The sequence below is a fragment of the Electrophorus electricus genome, chromosome 12 (genome assembly GCF_013358815.1).
Source record: "Electrophorus electricus isolate fEleEle1 chromosome 12, fEleEle1.pri, whole genome shotgun sequence".
Lineage (NCBI taxonomy): Eukaryota > Metazoa > Chordata > Actinopteri > Gymnotiformes > Gymnotidae > Electrophorus > Electrophorus electricus.
In genome coordinates, this window is record NC_049546.1 from 16,735,598 (window position 1) to 16,749,271 (window position 13,674).

General features: G+C 38.6%; 2 protein-coding genes across 7 annotated transcripts in view; one reads left to right on the forward strand and one right to left on the reverse strand.

Moving 5' to 3' along the window:
* The window catches only part of cnot7 (CCR4-NOT transcription complex, subunit 7), a 4,175-nt gene extending 642 nt beyond the window's left edge, over positions 1–3,533 (forward strand). Inside the window, exons 2-7 of the mRNA XM_027012986.2 lie at positions 447–654; positions 747–940; positions 1,164–1,325; positions 1,601–1,745; positions 1,913–2,023; positions 2,235–3,533. Coding sequence (XP_026868787.1) covers positions 538–654; positions 747–940; positions 1,164–1,325; positions 1,601–1,745; positions 1,913–2,023; positions 2,235–2,366 — 861 coding nt within the window. The 5' untranslated portion in view covers positions 447–537 and the 3' untranslated portion in view covers positions 2,367–3,533. The remainder of the gene's footprint in view (positions 1–446; positions 655–746; positions 941–1,163; positions 1,326–1,600; positions 1,746–1,912; positions 2,024–2,234) is intronic.
* Positions 3,534–3,627: 94 nt separating this feature from the next.
* Positions 3,628–13,525, reverse strand: zdhhc2 (zinc finger DHHC-type palmitoyltransferase 2). Of its 6 annotated transcripts, XM_027012985.2 has the most exons (15): positions 13,162–13,251; positions 12,210–12,684; positions 10,897–11,079; positions 10,556–10,582; positions 10,257–10,351; positions 9,757–9,877; positions 9,501–9,570; positions 9,389–9,421; positions 8,918–9,038; positions 8,238–8,370; positions 7,445–7,571; positions 7,270–7,359; positions 6,861–6,976; positions 5,537–5,613; positions 3,628–5,372 (listed from the first exon to the last, which is right to left on the reverse strand). In XM_027012985.2, the coding sequence occupies exons 4-14, from the start codon at positions 10,566–10,568 to the stop codon at positions 5,573–5,575; spliced, it is 960 nt and encodes a 319-aa protein (XP_026868786.1). In that variant the 5' UTR covers positions 10,569–10,582; positions 10,897–11,079; positions 12,210–12,684; positions 13,162–13,251; the 3' UTR covers positions 3,628–5,372; positions 5,537–5,572. The 6 variants fall into 6 exon arrangements, with proteins under 6 accessions (XP_026868786.1, XP_026868783.2, XP_026868782.2 ...); XM_027012982.2 differs by lacking the exon at positions 10,897–11,079 and having other exon boundaries at positions 10,257–10,348; XM_027012981.2 differs by lacking the exon at positions 10,897–11,079 and having other exon boundaries at positions 3,628–4,578.
* Positions 13,526–13,674: the final 149 nt, after the last annotated feature.

A 13,674-nucleotide genomic window follows, 5' to 3' on the forward strand; every position in this document is an offset into this window, starting at 1 on the left:
CCCAAAACCATTTAGCTATATCTAAGCTGTCCATCTTTTTTCCAGTCTTTCAGCTTCCTGACAACAGTTATATTTGCAACTTTAAAATTATATTTTACCAATATTGACAAACATGATTCCTGAGTAACTTGTACATGCATGATCAATGACCACTTGCCAAGTTGAGTCAGTAAACTGCCTCCTGAGATGACAGTTAAATCAGCCTAGCCACACAAAAGTCCTAAATGTGAGCTGTAACTATGTGCCCCATTAGACGTGTAACAGCAGATATTATGGTTGTATTCAGTTGCATATGTTGCGTGAATGCGGCAGCCCACTGAACACATGATTGTTGTCAAGTTTATGCATTGCCCCTTGCCCTTTTAATGCAGGAAAGTAGTGGCTAGAACTACTCATTTCATGCATTAGACTACTCATGTTGCCATTGTGATGGTCTTCCTTTTCAGGTCAAAAGAGAACAGAACTTAAAATTCTATGAAATTGTCCCAAAGGGATTATATTTTTCATTTTTGATGCCTTCCATCTGAAAGTGGCACTATGCCCGCAGCCACTGTGGATCATAGCCAAAGAATATGTGAGGTATGGGCTAGTAACCTGGACGAGGAGCTGAAAAGGATTCGCCAGGTGATCCGAAAATACAATTATATAGCAATGGTAAGCTTCTTTTTTTTTAATACAACCTTGGCTTTTTAAAAACCTGCAGAAATGCAGTGTTCTATCATGCTAGTCATTTTGTTTGCCTACAGGACACAGAGTTTCCAGGTGTAGTTGCACGACCAATTGGAGAGTTCAGAAGCAATGCGGACTACCAGTACCAGCTGCTGCGATGTAATGTTGATTTGCTGAAGATCATCCAACTCGGCCTTACTTTTATGAATGAACAGGGGGAATACCCACCAGGAACATCAACGTGGCAATTCAACTTCAAATTTAACCTCACGTAAGGGCAGTGTTGGGTCTTATGTAGAGATATGTTAATTCATTCTTTTACCTATACAAGTTTGCACTGTTACATTTGAGCTTCCAAGAGGTTTGAGTATAAGATTCATTTTGCTTTTAGTTATCCATAAGCATGAGATTTTGTTTAAAACTGAGCTTTGTTTAAAACTGAGCATACAGTAAAGTATGGCCATAACGATATGTCTTTGACAACGTTCTTTCAGAGAAGATATGTACGCACAGGATTCTATTGAGCTACTGACTACATCAGGTATCCAGTTCAAAAAGCATGAAGAAGAGGGCATTGAGACACTGTATTTTGCAGAGCTTCTTATGACTTCAGGTGTGGTGCTCTGTGAAGGTGTCAAGTGGCTGTCATTTCATAGGTAATTTTGTAATGAAAAAATGCATTTTAAAGGAGTCTGAAATCCTAGAATGTGTGTTTATGTGCAGAATGTGTGTTCACCTGGAAAGACTCTTATCCTGTTTAAAAACCTATTTAGATTTATAGCCTTATTAGTAATCGACGTAAGAAAATAATCTATGATGGTACTTTGTCATATATACCTTACTTTCTTTTGACTTTAAGCAGTTGTGAATTGTGATCTATGCTCATTTATTCACAATTTTTTCACTTTTTTTCTGTGCTCTTCCCATTTAGTGGCTATGACTTTGGTTATCTAATCAAAATTTTGTCCAACTCCAAATTGCCAGAAGAGGAGGTTGACTTCTTTGAGATTCTTCGTTTGTTTTTCCCCATTATATATGATGTCAAATACCTCATGAAGAGCTGCAAAAACCTGAAGGCATGCGACCTCTGACTTTATTTATTTAAATGTTTGCGTACATTCTAGAAATCTGTTTCTAGAGCACACTAAAGGTTGCATGGCCCTTGAAGCTGAAAAAGAAGTGAGATGTTCAACATGTATATTTGGAGACCTTGCATGATGAGTTGTTGTTGTGTGCTGTGTAGGGTGGCTTGCAGGAGGTGGCAGAGCAGCTGGAGCTAGAGAGGATTGGCCCTCAGCATCAGGCAGGCTCGGACTCTCTCCTCACAGGAATGGCTTTCTTTAAGATGAGAGAAGTAGGTGACAATGTCCAAACCCCAGTGTTTCTCTTTCCCTTATGTATTTTTCTTGCTTGAGCCCGAGTCCTTGCGAAGATGCAGCTCTTCTTTAGACTTCTGTGCTCACAAAAAAAAAGAAAGCAAGAGTGTCATTTCATCACAAAACTCCTATAATGATTTGTGTGTAGGTTGTGCCCATCACACCTTGAGTTGTTGTCCTTGGTTTCAGATGTTTTTTGAGGATCACATTGATGATGCTAAGTACTGTGGTCACTTGTATGGCCTGGGCTCTGGCTCGTCCTACGTCCAGAACGGCACAGGCAACGCCTATGAAGAGGAAGCCAGCAAACAGCAGTCATGACACAACAAGAACCCCCCCTCACTGTAGAGACCTGCAGGGCTTAAAAACATGGGTTTTTTAGTTTTTCATAAAATGTTCAATAGGAATTTGCACTTTAAAGCTCCAGCGAGACTCTTGATTTTAAATGTAAAGCTAAAAGAACTTCCTCCACTTTGTTGCCTTCTCTACGTTAACATTTTGTCACAAGTTGTTCCTGTTTTATGATGAGTATAAAAAAAAAAGGGTGTTTTATTCCCCCCTCCCCCGCAGAGCTCAGCCTTAAAATTAAGCTACATTTTATGTTTTGGTTTTTTTTTTTGTTTTTTTTTTGGTTTGTTTGTTTGTTTGTTTTTGTTTGTTTGTTTTTTTAAATAATTAATTTATTGCATTCATTGTCATGTCGTGTTGAATTATGCATCTTATTTAGCAAACAGCAGTATACCAGTAACCTACAAGCGTGGTGGTTCCCTGAGCAGAGGAGTACTATCCATTTTTCACAATCTGCAGTAGCTTGAGACAGACAGTGCCCCACAGTCTCACACGCAAATACAGGCACTTACCGGCACAAATGAGGCCTTGCACTGATTTTACCATAATGTTGGGCTTACACATTTTACCACAAAATTAGAAGTGTGATGCAAAACTGCCACTATTTAATTGGACTGAGGTCACTTCTGTATCAAGATTGTCTTCATTTCATTTTTTTAAAGTGACTTGAAGGTTTTGTATAGTTTTAGTAAAAATTCAATGCCTTTTATTCATTATGCTTCTTTAAAAAAATCTTAACCAACTCAAGTACTCAGTGTCAGTGGAATTAGGTTTAACGTTACCTGTAGTGCTGGTTTTTCAGTCATGCACATTTTGTGCTGTTTGGGTTTTTTGTATTGTACTGCTTTACAAGTCTGTGTTGCATAGATCTGCTGCATGTACTGATGGCTTTTGAATAAATGCTCTATTGAGTCATGGTCTGAGCTTTTACAGAGATGTGACGTGCATGGACGGTGCTTATCTTCCATTGACTGTTGCCTCTGGAGAATGTGGAAAAAAAACACTTAACCCTCTTCCTTTCCCCTCTCCACTCCGTTAACGTGTAAAATATACATGTTGAAAATATGCAATATCGAGGGTGACTGTTTTTAGAGCTTTTGTAAATAAAGGCCTCAGATTTTCTAACATCTGAAAAGTGGTGATCTGTGTTTTGCAGTTCTATTGTTTTTGCATGCAAAGTAGATCTAGGTACTGATAGTGTTTATACATAAACAATTCTGAACACCATAAAATGTACGTAAAGCATGTGATTTATTGTTTCAAATGAAAAAATAATCTAAAAAAGTCATTTCACCAAATCATTAGTAATTGATGATCCAGAATAAATAAATCCACTTGGTTATGGAAAACATGAGAAGTACAGTTTTAATTTGGTCTGGGTGAGGCAAAATGATTTTAACACAAGTTTTCAAAAAGTAAAGTTAACATGCAATCAGCTATTACGCTATACTCTGGTTCATAGAATTGTATGAAATAAAGGGGTTTCTTGATAATGTTCCATGATAAAGATGAAAATGGCACATAAAAAACGCCCCATCACTTTTAAAAAGCCTTGACTTGTCTAGTCTACTGTACATTATCCCTTAGTGAAAAAGATACTGTTGATGTACTGTTTTAGATGTATCCTATATCATGCAATACTCTTGGCATCATATTAAATGAAAAACATTATCAAAGAGAAAAATTGAGCCCTTGGAGACATTTTGACCCTCTGTCCAAAGCCACAGATACATTTTCTGCAATGCGGTAACTGTGTAAACATCATACCTGATTTCAAGCATGGTGTGTTCATTCTCTCATTTTGTATTAGCAACTACATTAATAATCCTGTCTGAACATACACCACCACAATTTGGAATATCAGTATCAACTGATACCCTTTCCAAACAAAATTACTTATTTGAATTATTTTCCAAAATTGAAAAATGTAGTAGAAATGTCTATTTCCTAGATGTATTCCTAATGCATCAGCACTGTTTTTAACACTGAAAAAAAAACTGAATTCATGTTTACAGGTTTTCACATGTACATTAATCCAAAGTGCAAATGAGCTAGTACTTCCTGTGCTTATGAGGTCACAACATTCTACTGTTTCTCAAGCCGGTTGTAAGTCACTGCTTCTGTGGGGGGTTTTTTTGGCTCGGAACAAAAACCTCTCTATCCGTCCATTTGGTCCTGCACAGCTCTGGAGCATGTATAAGGTAGAAGATTTGGAAAGTTAGGTGAGTGCCTTAAATATGTCAATATAGCAAAATGTCTTATATTTGAACTGTTGTACAAATGAATTTTAGAATAATTAGTGATATACAGGTTGATATACACAAGGGCCAGAAAGACAGGTTCTCAATATGACACAGACTATTAAAAATACAAACATCTTTACCTAAACATGCCAACAAGAGAAACATAAAAAGGTGCGCTTCCTTTGAACAGATTTGACAGCAGTTCATGGCCCAGCAATTGAGGTGTGTATTACAGTGCCTCAGTTGGGTCTTCAAATTTCAGTTGAAATGTAATATATATAGTACATATGCAGTACATAGCATGCACAAAAACACATTTAATCCCAAATTGATATAAAATTTAGCCTTAAACACAAATACCACAAGTTTTATCAAGGCATTAACTGTAAATAATAACTTTGGTGATCATTTAATCCATGGTAATGAGTTCTAAATGGGTCACAAAGTGTGCAAGTCAAATGTCACCCAGAGTGCAACGATTTTCAGCAAGTTTCTTTAGGCACAGTGTACACACACTTAGTCTCTATACAGTACAAAATGGACTCTGTGTCCTAACCACATCCTCATAAATATACAAACTTGTAATTCTGCAGTGAGCTTTTATAAAGAAGCACCCTACTCAAGCAATTAGATTAGAAAGCAAATGGACAGTGGTATGTTGCCGCAGCCAAACACCATTTCCGGTACAAATGGGAATTTCTACTTTCATGGACAAAGAGCATAACCATAGCGGTACCTGTTAAAAACAGAGAGAAAGGCCACAACAAAACCCATTTTAAAACATTTAACAGATGTAGGCAAACACTTTAATTACTTGGAATTTAAAATAAATATTCTTTTTACATATATTTTGAGTAATATGTCAGATCATTCATACAAAGGAGCCAAAAAAAGTCAAACCTTCTTCTCTTTAAAGAAGTCCGTATTGTGATGGACCTAGGTTTCCTTCTCCATAGTCATGGCTGGATTGATTGTGCCTGTTCAGAATAAGGAACAGATCCAGAAGAAGCAGGAATAATTTCTTCACACTGTACACAAAGCAATTCCATTGTTTTGATGGGTATACTGGGTTGTGTAAGCAGACATAGGAAAAACAGGTCAGGCCTCAAAGCATTCTGTATACTTCATAGCATTACAAAGGACCAAATCATGAGACTGCAGACAAAATTCAGTTTGTTTTCATATATAAGCTTCTCTCAGGCATCCCTGAGTAGGATTTGCTGTATGACCTAGATTAGCTTTTAGTGGGATAATATTTGTGTCATCTACTGTTTATTATATTCTGTGTTCATCTCTTCAATATTAGAGCACTGGCTCTGACAGAGCAATATAATGAATGTAATCAATATATACTGCATTCAGTATATTCTTTTTTAAAATAGGGTTTCACAAACGTATTACATAATACTACACTGAGTTGCCATTTTATTAGTTTCATCCCTCTCTCCTTCCTCAAGGTTCACACAAATTGTACAGGTTTCTATTGTCTCATGCCGATGTAAGGATCAGCTCTCAAGGAAAATGAGTCCAAGGAGCCATTCTGGGTCAACGGTTTGACCTCATGGTCGGAATATGATGCGATGGACTGTGTGTTCCTGGCACACCTTGTGAAGAATGGTTGAACAACATGACGTATCTGAATGTTGTTGTTCGCTGTTGACTGGATTTACCCCACCGTGGCAGTTTTTCCACACTCAAACAGACAATTCCAGCATGATAATGATCCATGTCACAAAACACATGCCATCACCAATGGTTGCAGGAACATAACTGCAAGCTATTGTGGCTGCACAAGCTGTTCTGAAGGCCAAAGCTGTTGTAACTTGTTACCAGATCAGTGTGCCTAATAAACTGGCAACTCATTGTACATTGTGAATGTACTTTACTACATACTCTCATTACGGCTGTGTTTGAGATATACCCTGCCATATATTAAAACACTTTGTCAAACCCATATAACTCATATTACCCATATAATTGTGCCTGTTTGTTGTATTTTGTGAGTGATGCAATTCATCAAAAAACCCACAGAACTCTTATATACAATGAAAATGGTCCCAAAATTGTTCAGAAAACTGGTCAAACATGCATTAGAGGACTTGTATGCATATTTGAAGTTTATGTGATATAAGTATCGCCAAAAATAAGATTAACAAACGATATACTGTTCAGCATGGAAGTAACAAAAGTATGCAATAGTATGCAACAATAGTGTCACTTTCACCTTGGCAGTCTTTGTTGCCTGTCCCCTCACTCTCTGCCCAGCTCAGCCCGTTACTCAGCAGACGGCTCTGAGACTCTCTCAGAGGTTTAGCAGGGAATAGATGGGTTTCTCCATCACTGGAGACAAAATGAGATGAACATAGTGCTGTATATGGAATCAAACCAAAAGATTACTTATCAAAACTTCAAGCAAGTGAAGAATATTTTCATAAATGTAACACATTGTTACTCTGTGTCTCCTTTAAACGTCTGTTAGCCCCGGTCATATCTGGCCTGGAACGTTACAATGCACAGAGGTTCTACTTGCTTGTCTACCTGTCTTGTTTGAGATGTCGATACCTTAATTTCCTGGAACTTAAAAATATTGTTAACAAATAGCTGATTGTAACAAACAGGTGAGAGATGTGAACCTTTTGATGGCAGCATTTCCAGATGGTGAAGCAGGCTGTTCAGGGTCAGGGTTCATTAGGCAGGTGGGGAAGGAGCAGCCATCACCAAGACTAAAATTACAGCAAAGAAGCACAAGAGGTTTCAGAACTTTCTTGGTAACCCAAGCAAAGTGAACACCAATGCAGCATGGTGTACCTGGTAAAAACAGGTAGGAGCCAATATTTCTTCTCATCACCAAAGACTTGGCGAAAGTTCTTGCTTACACCGAGACTGAAACCATTCTTGTCAGTTCCATGACGAAAGGCAGGTGCACGGAAGACCTCTGAGGTTGGAAGTTGTAACATTGGGTTAAAAAAACTACAAATTTGAAAAACAAAGGAATTTTCATTAACCTGTCTCAACACATATAACATTTTTGCACCCTACTTTTTCTACATGCAATATTACTGCTCTGCTTCAAAAAAAGTCCCAAGAAATTAAAACAAATATCACAGCAGAACAAGTCTAAGTAAGCATTACACTGTGAGAACTGTATCAATGCCTTTGTGTCTAAATATCTACCAAGGCACACAATGAGACAGCATCTGTCTCCAGTTCTAAGCTGTTTATTTCAGTTTCATTTCAGACATTGTAGTACAATATCTCGGTGATCTACTCTGTGCAAAATATTTCTGTGTTCCGTGTTGGTTATTTCCCATTTGAGGAATACTATAACTTTTTGATTAGTGTCATGCTGATTTAGATTCTTTGAATACAATACAATGTTTCAGGTCCCAAACCAGGATGGGGTTTTTTTTAAGTTGTTTTGTTTATTTTAGAGCTAAATTACTTGTTAACTGAATGCTGACAAACTAATCAGTCTAAAGTAAAAATGGAATATTGTGAAACACTATATCACATCCCTGATAAATAATCATCATTCTGAATTGTATCTGGAAGCAAAGCTGGAATTTTTTTCAAATTTGTCTTTTTGGGTTTACCTACTCACCTAGGGTGGATCTATTTTTACAGACAAGCCAGCAGTGATAGGCAAACAGTGAGGCCAGACTGACTGAGAACATGGAGGCAGCAAAGAACAGGAACATGATATGGAACTTGGCTTGAGTGTCAGGCAAGCCATTCTGGGAAAAAAAAAATCACAGGAAGGAAATCCCAATCAGTGCAGTACACATGCATGGTAGAACTAACAGGAAGTGTTTCAGGAGGTGTATTAAAACATTTGCTCTGCCACTAGGTTTTTGCTAGCTATTGAGCATACAGGATGAGTGGGACAAAAGTATACCGTACTAGAGCAAATTCCTATATAAGCAGTGACAGGTCTACAGTGAATGGCTTTCCAAGTTGTGCATAGCTGCCTGCACTTCTTCTAATGCTCTACACCCTATACCACTACAGAAGTCTGCTAGAAGCATCTAAATCTACCAGTGTCACTGATTGGTTGGCTACCCAGTATCGTTTGAGGCGCTCATGGGTTTTGCCATCAACATTGCATAGAATTAAAAACACAGTGAAAGTCAAAACAAACACCATTAGCATACAGGCAACCCTAAATGTTCTAGGACTTTCCCATGAGGAAGTGTTGTAGATGGTCACGTGAAATAAAGCATTATTTTAGCTATGTCTACCCATGCAACCGCAGAATGTCTGAAATTAAGTATTCCTACTTACAGTCCAGAACTGAATGAAGTACTGTAGGTCTGTCGCCGTGACGAAGAGGCAATACAGCAAAGAGTAAGTGAGGAAAAGCATAAAAAACTTGTAGTTTGAGAAGCCCACGCAATTGTTCACCCTGCAAGAGAATAGGAAATGCAAGGCTGGACTCAAGGGCAAATGTCAGTGGAGTTAGCATGTCCCTGTCAGTGGAGTTAGCATGTCTTTCATAATGCCGTTCACAATCTCTCTTTTTGTTAAAGCACATCAAGGCATCGCCAAACAAAAAAAAAAAAAATCAGCTGTTTCATCCCTATTTATAAAAAAAATTGCAAAAAACATACATTTTGAATTAAAAACTAGAGGTGGCCAAACCGATACTCTTTTTTAAATTACAAAATTCTTAGTGCCTCCCTGTACATTTTATCATCTGAATACATTTCTGGCTTTCTTGCTCTTCTTTTTTTTGTTTGCTGTGCTAGTACATACCATGGACAGTGGTGATCCATCTTCAAGATGCACCTGTGAAACAAAATTGAGTCATGCAGTTGAACTTTTACACAAGCAAGATAGACTCCAGGTATGTAAATGTAGGACGCACTTATCACAGACTGAACAGTGATGGCATCGGTCAGGTTTCACCACGTAGCATCGGTCACAGTAGCGGATAGCTATGGAGATAAACATGGTTTATAAGCTAAATACTGACAAGTTAAGAAACAACATGATATTTGGCTAAACTCTAGTCTGAATATACTGTGCAATTATTATTCAGCTTCCTAAGTAGAATGTATATTGTTCATAGTGTACTGCTGACAGAAAAATCTGCAAGTGAACTGGCTGCAAGTATAGCCTACCTCCAGATGTTGTGCGGGTATAGATGGGTAAATCCTTGGCTAATCTTCTTAAGATCTCCTGCTGAGATTCTCCACGATCCTCTCGCTCCAGTAGCTCTTTGTCAGAGTGGGACAGGTGGAACTGAGAGGACCAAATACATCACAGTGTTCCAAAGCCTATAGTTACCAGTCAGCCATGTAATTGTGTGGAACACACTTACAAAAATATGGTACCAAAATTGGATGCATGACTATCCAGTAACCATCTTCTATGTTAAAGACCAGTGTAATATGTTGGATCAAAACATAGGGTTGTGAGGAATTCTACAACTGTGAAATTCTGCATTGAAACACAGTATAATGTCTGCTTGAGACATGGTTGAGCAGGCTGCTTGAGACCAAAATTACAATGACACTGTTATCAACTGTTAAAGTTGCCGGCAGGTTTGTAATTAACTGCTTCACACACAAAGCTGAAATATGCAAATCACCTTATTGCTGGGCATAAGGCCAATACATACCTCTTTGAGAGGATTCAGAGGCTTGGTGAAGATGGTTTGCCAATATGCCCATACAAACATGATGAAGAGTACATGGTAGGCCAGTAGGTAAACTACTGGAGAACAAAAGAAACACAACATAGATTGTCGATATAATTGATTAGAACAACAATTAGAGATCATTTGTATTTCATTTGCTCACGACTATGGTTCTGACATTATTCGTTAATAGCGCATTAAGTTTTCCCAGCTAAAATCACTTTGAAGATTTCATGTCAGGCACTGGCAATATGTACTTTCTGAAATATGTGTGAACTTACTTTTCTCCGCCATGTTTTCAACTGTTGCTGTATAAAGAATGAAAAACAAACAAAAAAGTTAGAAGTCCGTAAGCAGTTTTGTGTTGCTATTTCTGTGCAAGCTGTCTCCTGGCACCCCAGCTCTTCTCCTTGTGCATATTCTAATTTTATATGTGCAGCAGCTGTCAGAAATAATGTTTTTTGCTGACTTCAAAAATGCTCGCCTGAGACAAACGTCAATATCAGCATGTTCCAACAGCTTGGAGTCTTGCAATGTCTCATCTCGCCAATATTTTCATGCCATTTTTGCTCATTATTAAGACTCATAAAAACAATAAATTAACAGTAAAAGTACTAAACACCTTATTTAAAGCATGTAAACAATCATTGTGCCAGTTCTTGATCTAAGCTTCATGGATACACTTGGCAATTTCTAATAGCAAACTTGTAATATTTTGTGAAGTATCTCGGAAAACATCCGTGCAGCACACAGAAGGTCAGTCAGCAGCAGATGGTCACCAGTGTGGTTGCAGTGATACCTGAAGCTGGAACGAACACAAAGGGAAACAAGCTGCTAATCAGCTCCCAAACTGCTAGATCCTCACACGGAGGGGTCTAAGCCATGATGCTAAAACACTGCTAAGATACCAGACAAGCTGCATTGTATAAACAAGGCAATATGTCAGAGAGAGAGCAGCCTCCAGTGGAGAACGGAGACGAAACTGACACTCCTTTCATATTCCAAGACCCCATATCATAGAATGAATCATTTTTATTCTATAGATCAAACATCGAAAGAAATATCTTTGCATAACAATGGCAATGGAATCAATGGGATACATTGTAAGATTCCATATGACCCTTGTACAAGGATCATATTTTTTGTTTATGAATGGCATTTTTATATTTCTTCACTGTAGCTTCAATTACTACAAATGCCAGATATGTTCCTAGTAATATAGTGTGGTCTACACTAATGATATATCAGTTCCTCAGAAATCGTGTGTGTGTGTGTGTGTGTGTGTGTGTGTGTGTGTGTGTGTGTGTGTGTGTGTGTGAGTGACAGAGAGAGAGACAGAATCTCTGGATGTTGATACACTCTTTTGCTGTTATTTTAATTGTTAAACTGAGGATCTAAGGTATCTTCTTGCCATAGCACCTAGAACTATAGTTACTTGACACTCGCAGCTGCCTGAGAGTTCAGAAATCAAACATGTAGGGCACAGCTAAAAGAAGTGAGAGAATAAGATGCTTTAGGAAAACAAAAACAAAACCCCCCCCCCCCCCCCCCCCCCCCACAAAACATCAATTCATTAAACAACTCTTCATGGTGCAAGTGGTGCACAAAATGAACAGCAACAAAAAAGCAGGTATTTGGAGGGTTGACTTTGACAGCTAGGCAAACAGATTAGCTCCAACATATAATCAGCTGATAACATATTCAGAACAAGCTCTGTCTCTGTGGGAGACCATGTGTCATGATTCACCCATTTTATTCTGCTTGTAGTAACTCCCAGAGACTCTCATCACAACACAATCACTTCTGTTTTGGTAAACTATGTTGTGAAAGTATTACTGTGTATATATTAGATATTATCAATTATTCTAATTATCTAATTATTCTTCTTAAGAAAATTTCTGTGCCCAAAGTGTGATTCAGGAAGATGTAGCCTACTGGTTCTCTGTGGTTCTGTGATTCTCCTGCACAATGTTTTCCTTTGTTTTGGACTGCAGTTCGGTGATTTGATCACAGTTTTCCCACTTGATCCTATCCAGAGAGGGAGTTCATCTATAAAAGGGTTGTCTGCAGAGATTAGCTGACTGCAGTTCAGCATAAAGGATGGCATAACTCAGCAACAACATCAGCAGTTGGGTCTGTGCTCTCTGCCTCCAACACGTCACTCACGCACCTCCAGGAGCTACCGCAGTTTATCTGGGGGGGTTTCACTCTCCCTCAGATGAAACAAACTGCACAAGGACTGAATCCCTTGATGCTCATTCTCTTCAACCCCCCCTCAGAAAATAAAACTGATTTCAGCACAGTTCTCATCAATGAGAGTGTTATGTTCAATAGCACCAACTCCTCCATTCAGGTTGATGGAGTGCTATAGCTCTCCACAGTTGGCTCCATGGTGACATGCTCATGACAGCTGTAAAACAGTTAAATGAAATTAAAGAAATGAAAGGTAAGTAAAGAATGGCCACTGATTAAATGGAATTCATTGGGGCTTTCCTGTATCACTACTATGTTAACTAGACAAAAATGACATTTTTGACGAAAATAATAATAAATTCTCTACTTCTGCTGAAAATGGTTTCACACACATTAACTTGTCTGTTCTCGTCAGCAGTGACTCAACAGTTTTAATGGTTTAAGCTCTCTGCTAATCATCTACAATCGTAACCACGTCATGGCAGTTATTTCTAACGTAGCGACAAGTCTAATTATGTCCTGATAGCTAACCTTTTGAGTATGAACCTACAACGGAATGATTTATGATTTTAAAGAATTAAATAATAATAAAAGTGTTTTCCGTGTTGAGTCCACATACAAAGCACATGACTGTGGCCAGCTTCCGTCTTCTGTTACGGCTCAAGTTCAGAGACATCTGCGCAATCAACCTTACCTATGCAGAGTTGCACGACATAGGCGTAGTAGGACCATGCCACAATAAGCCATATGAACAGCACAGGGATCCAGTATAAAACTCTCTGACAGTTCCGTTTGATGTTGCGCGAACCCGAGGGCGCCATCTTCTAGCCTATTTGCTGACCAGAACTGGTCACAATGTCAAGTTCTTGCAGTCGTCACGGCATTGATGACAGTGAATTGTAGTCGTGAAGCCGGAGCGATGCACACGCTGCAACATGCCTCATGCCTCGCCAGTCCTGTCGTGTTGCGATCAGTCCTGTTTGTGGTGCAGAATAACGGTACCGCCCCTTCTCACTCGTGAGACGGCTTGGCGTACGCGCTTCACGCCCAAATAAAGCTTTCCCCACCGTTTGATAATATTCACTGAGAGGAATGGCGTGACTACTGAAGGTTTCAGTAGGGGTGGCGTTTATCAGGTTTATTCCGTTATCTTATTTCATATAAACACTTCGAGCACCTGGCTGAAAACGTAGCCAGTAAAGACGAT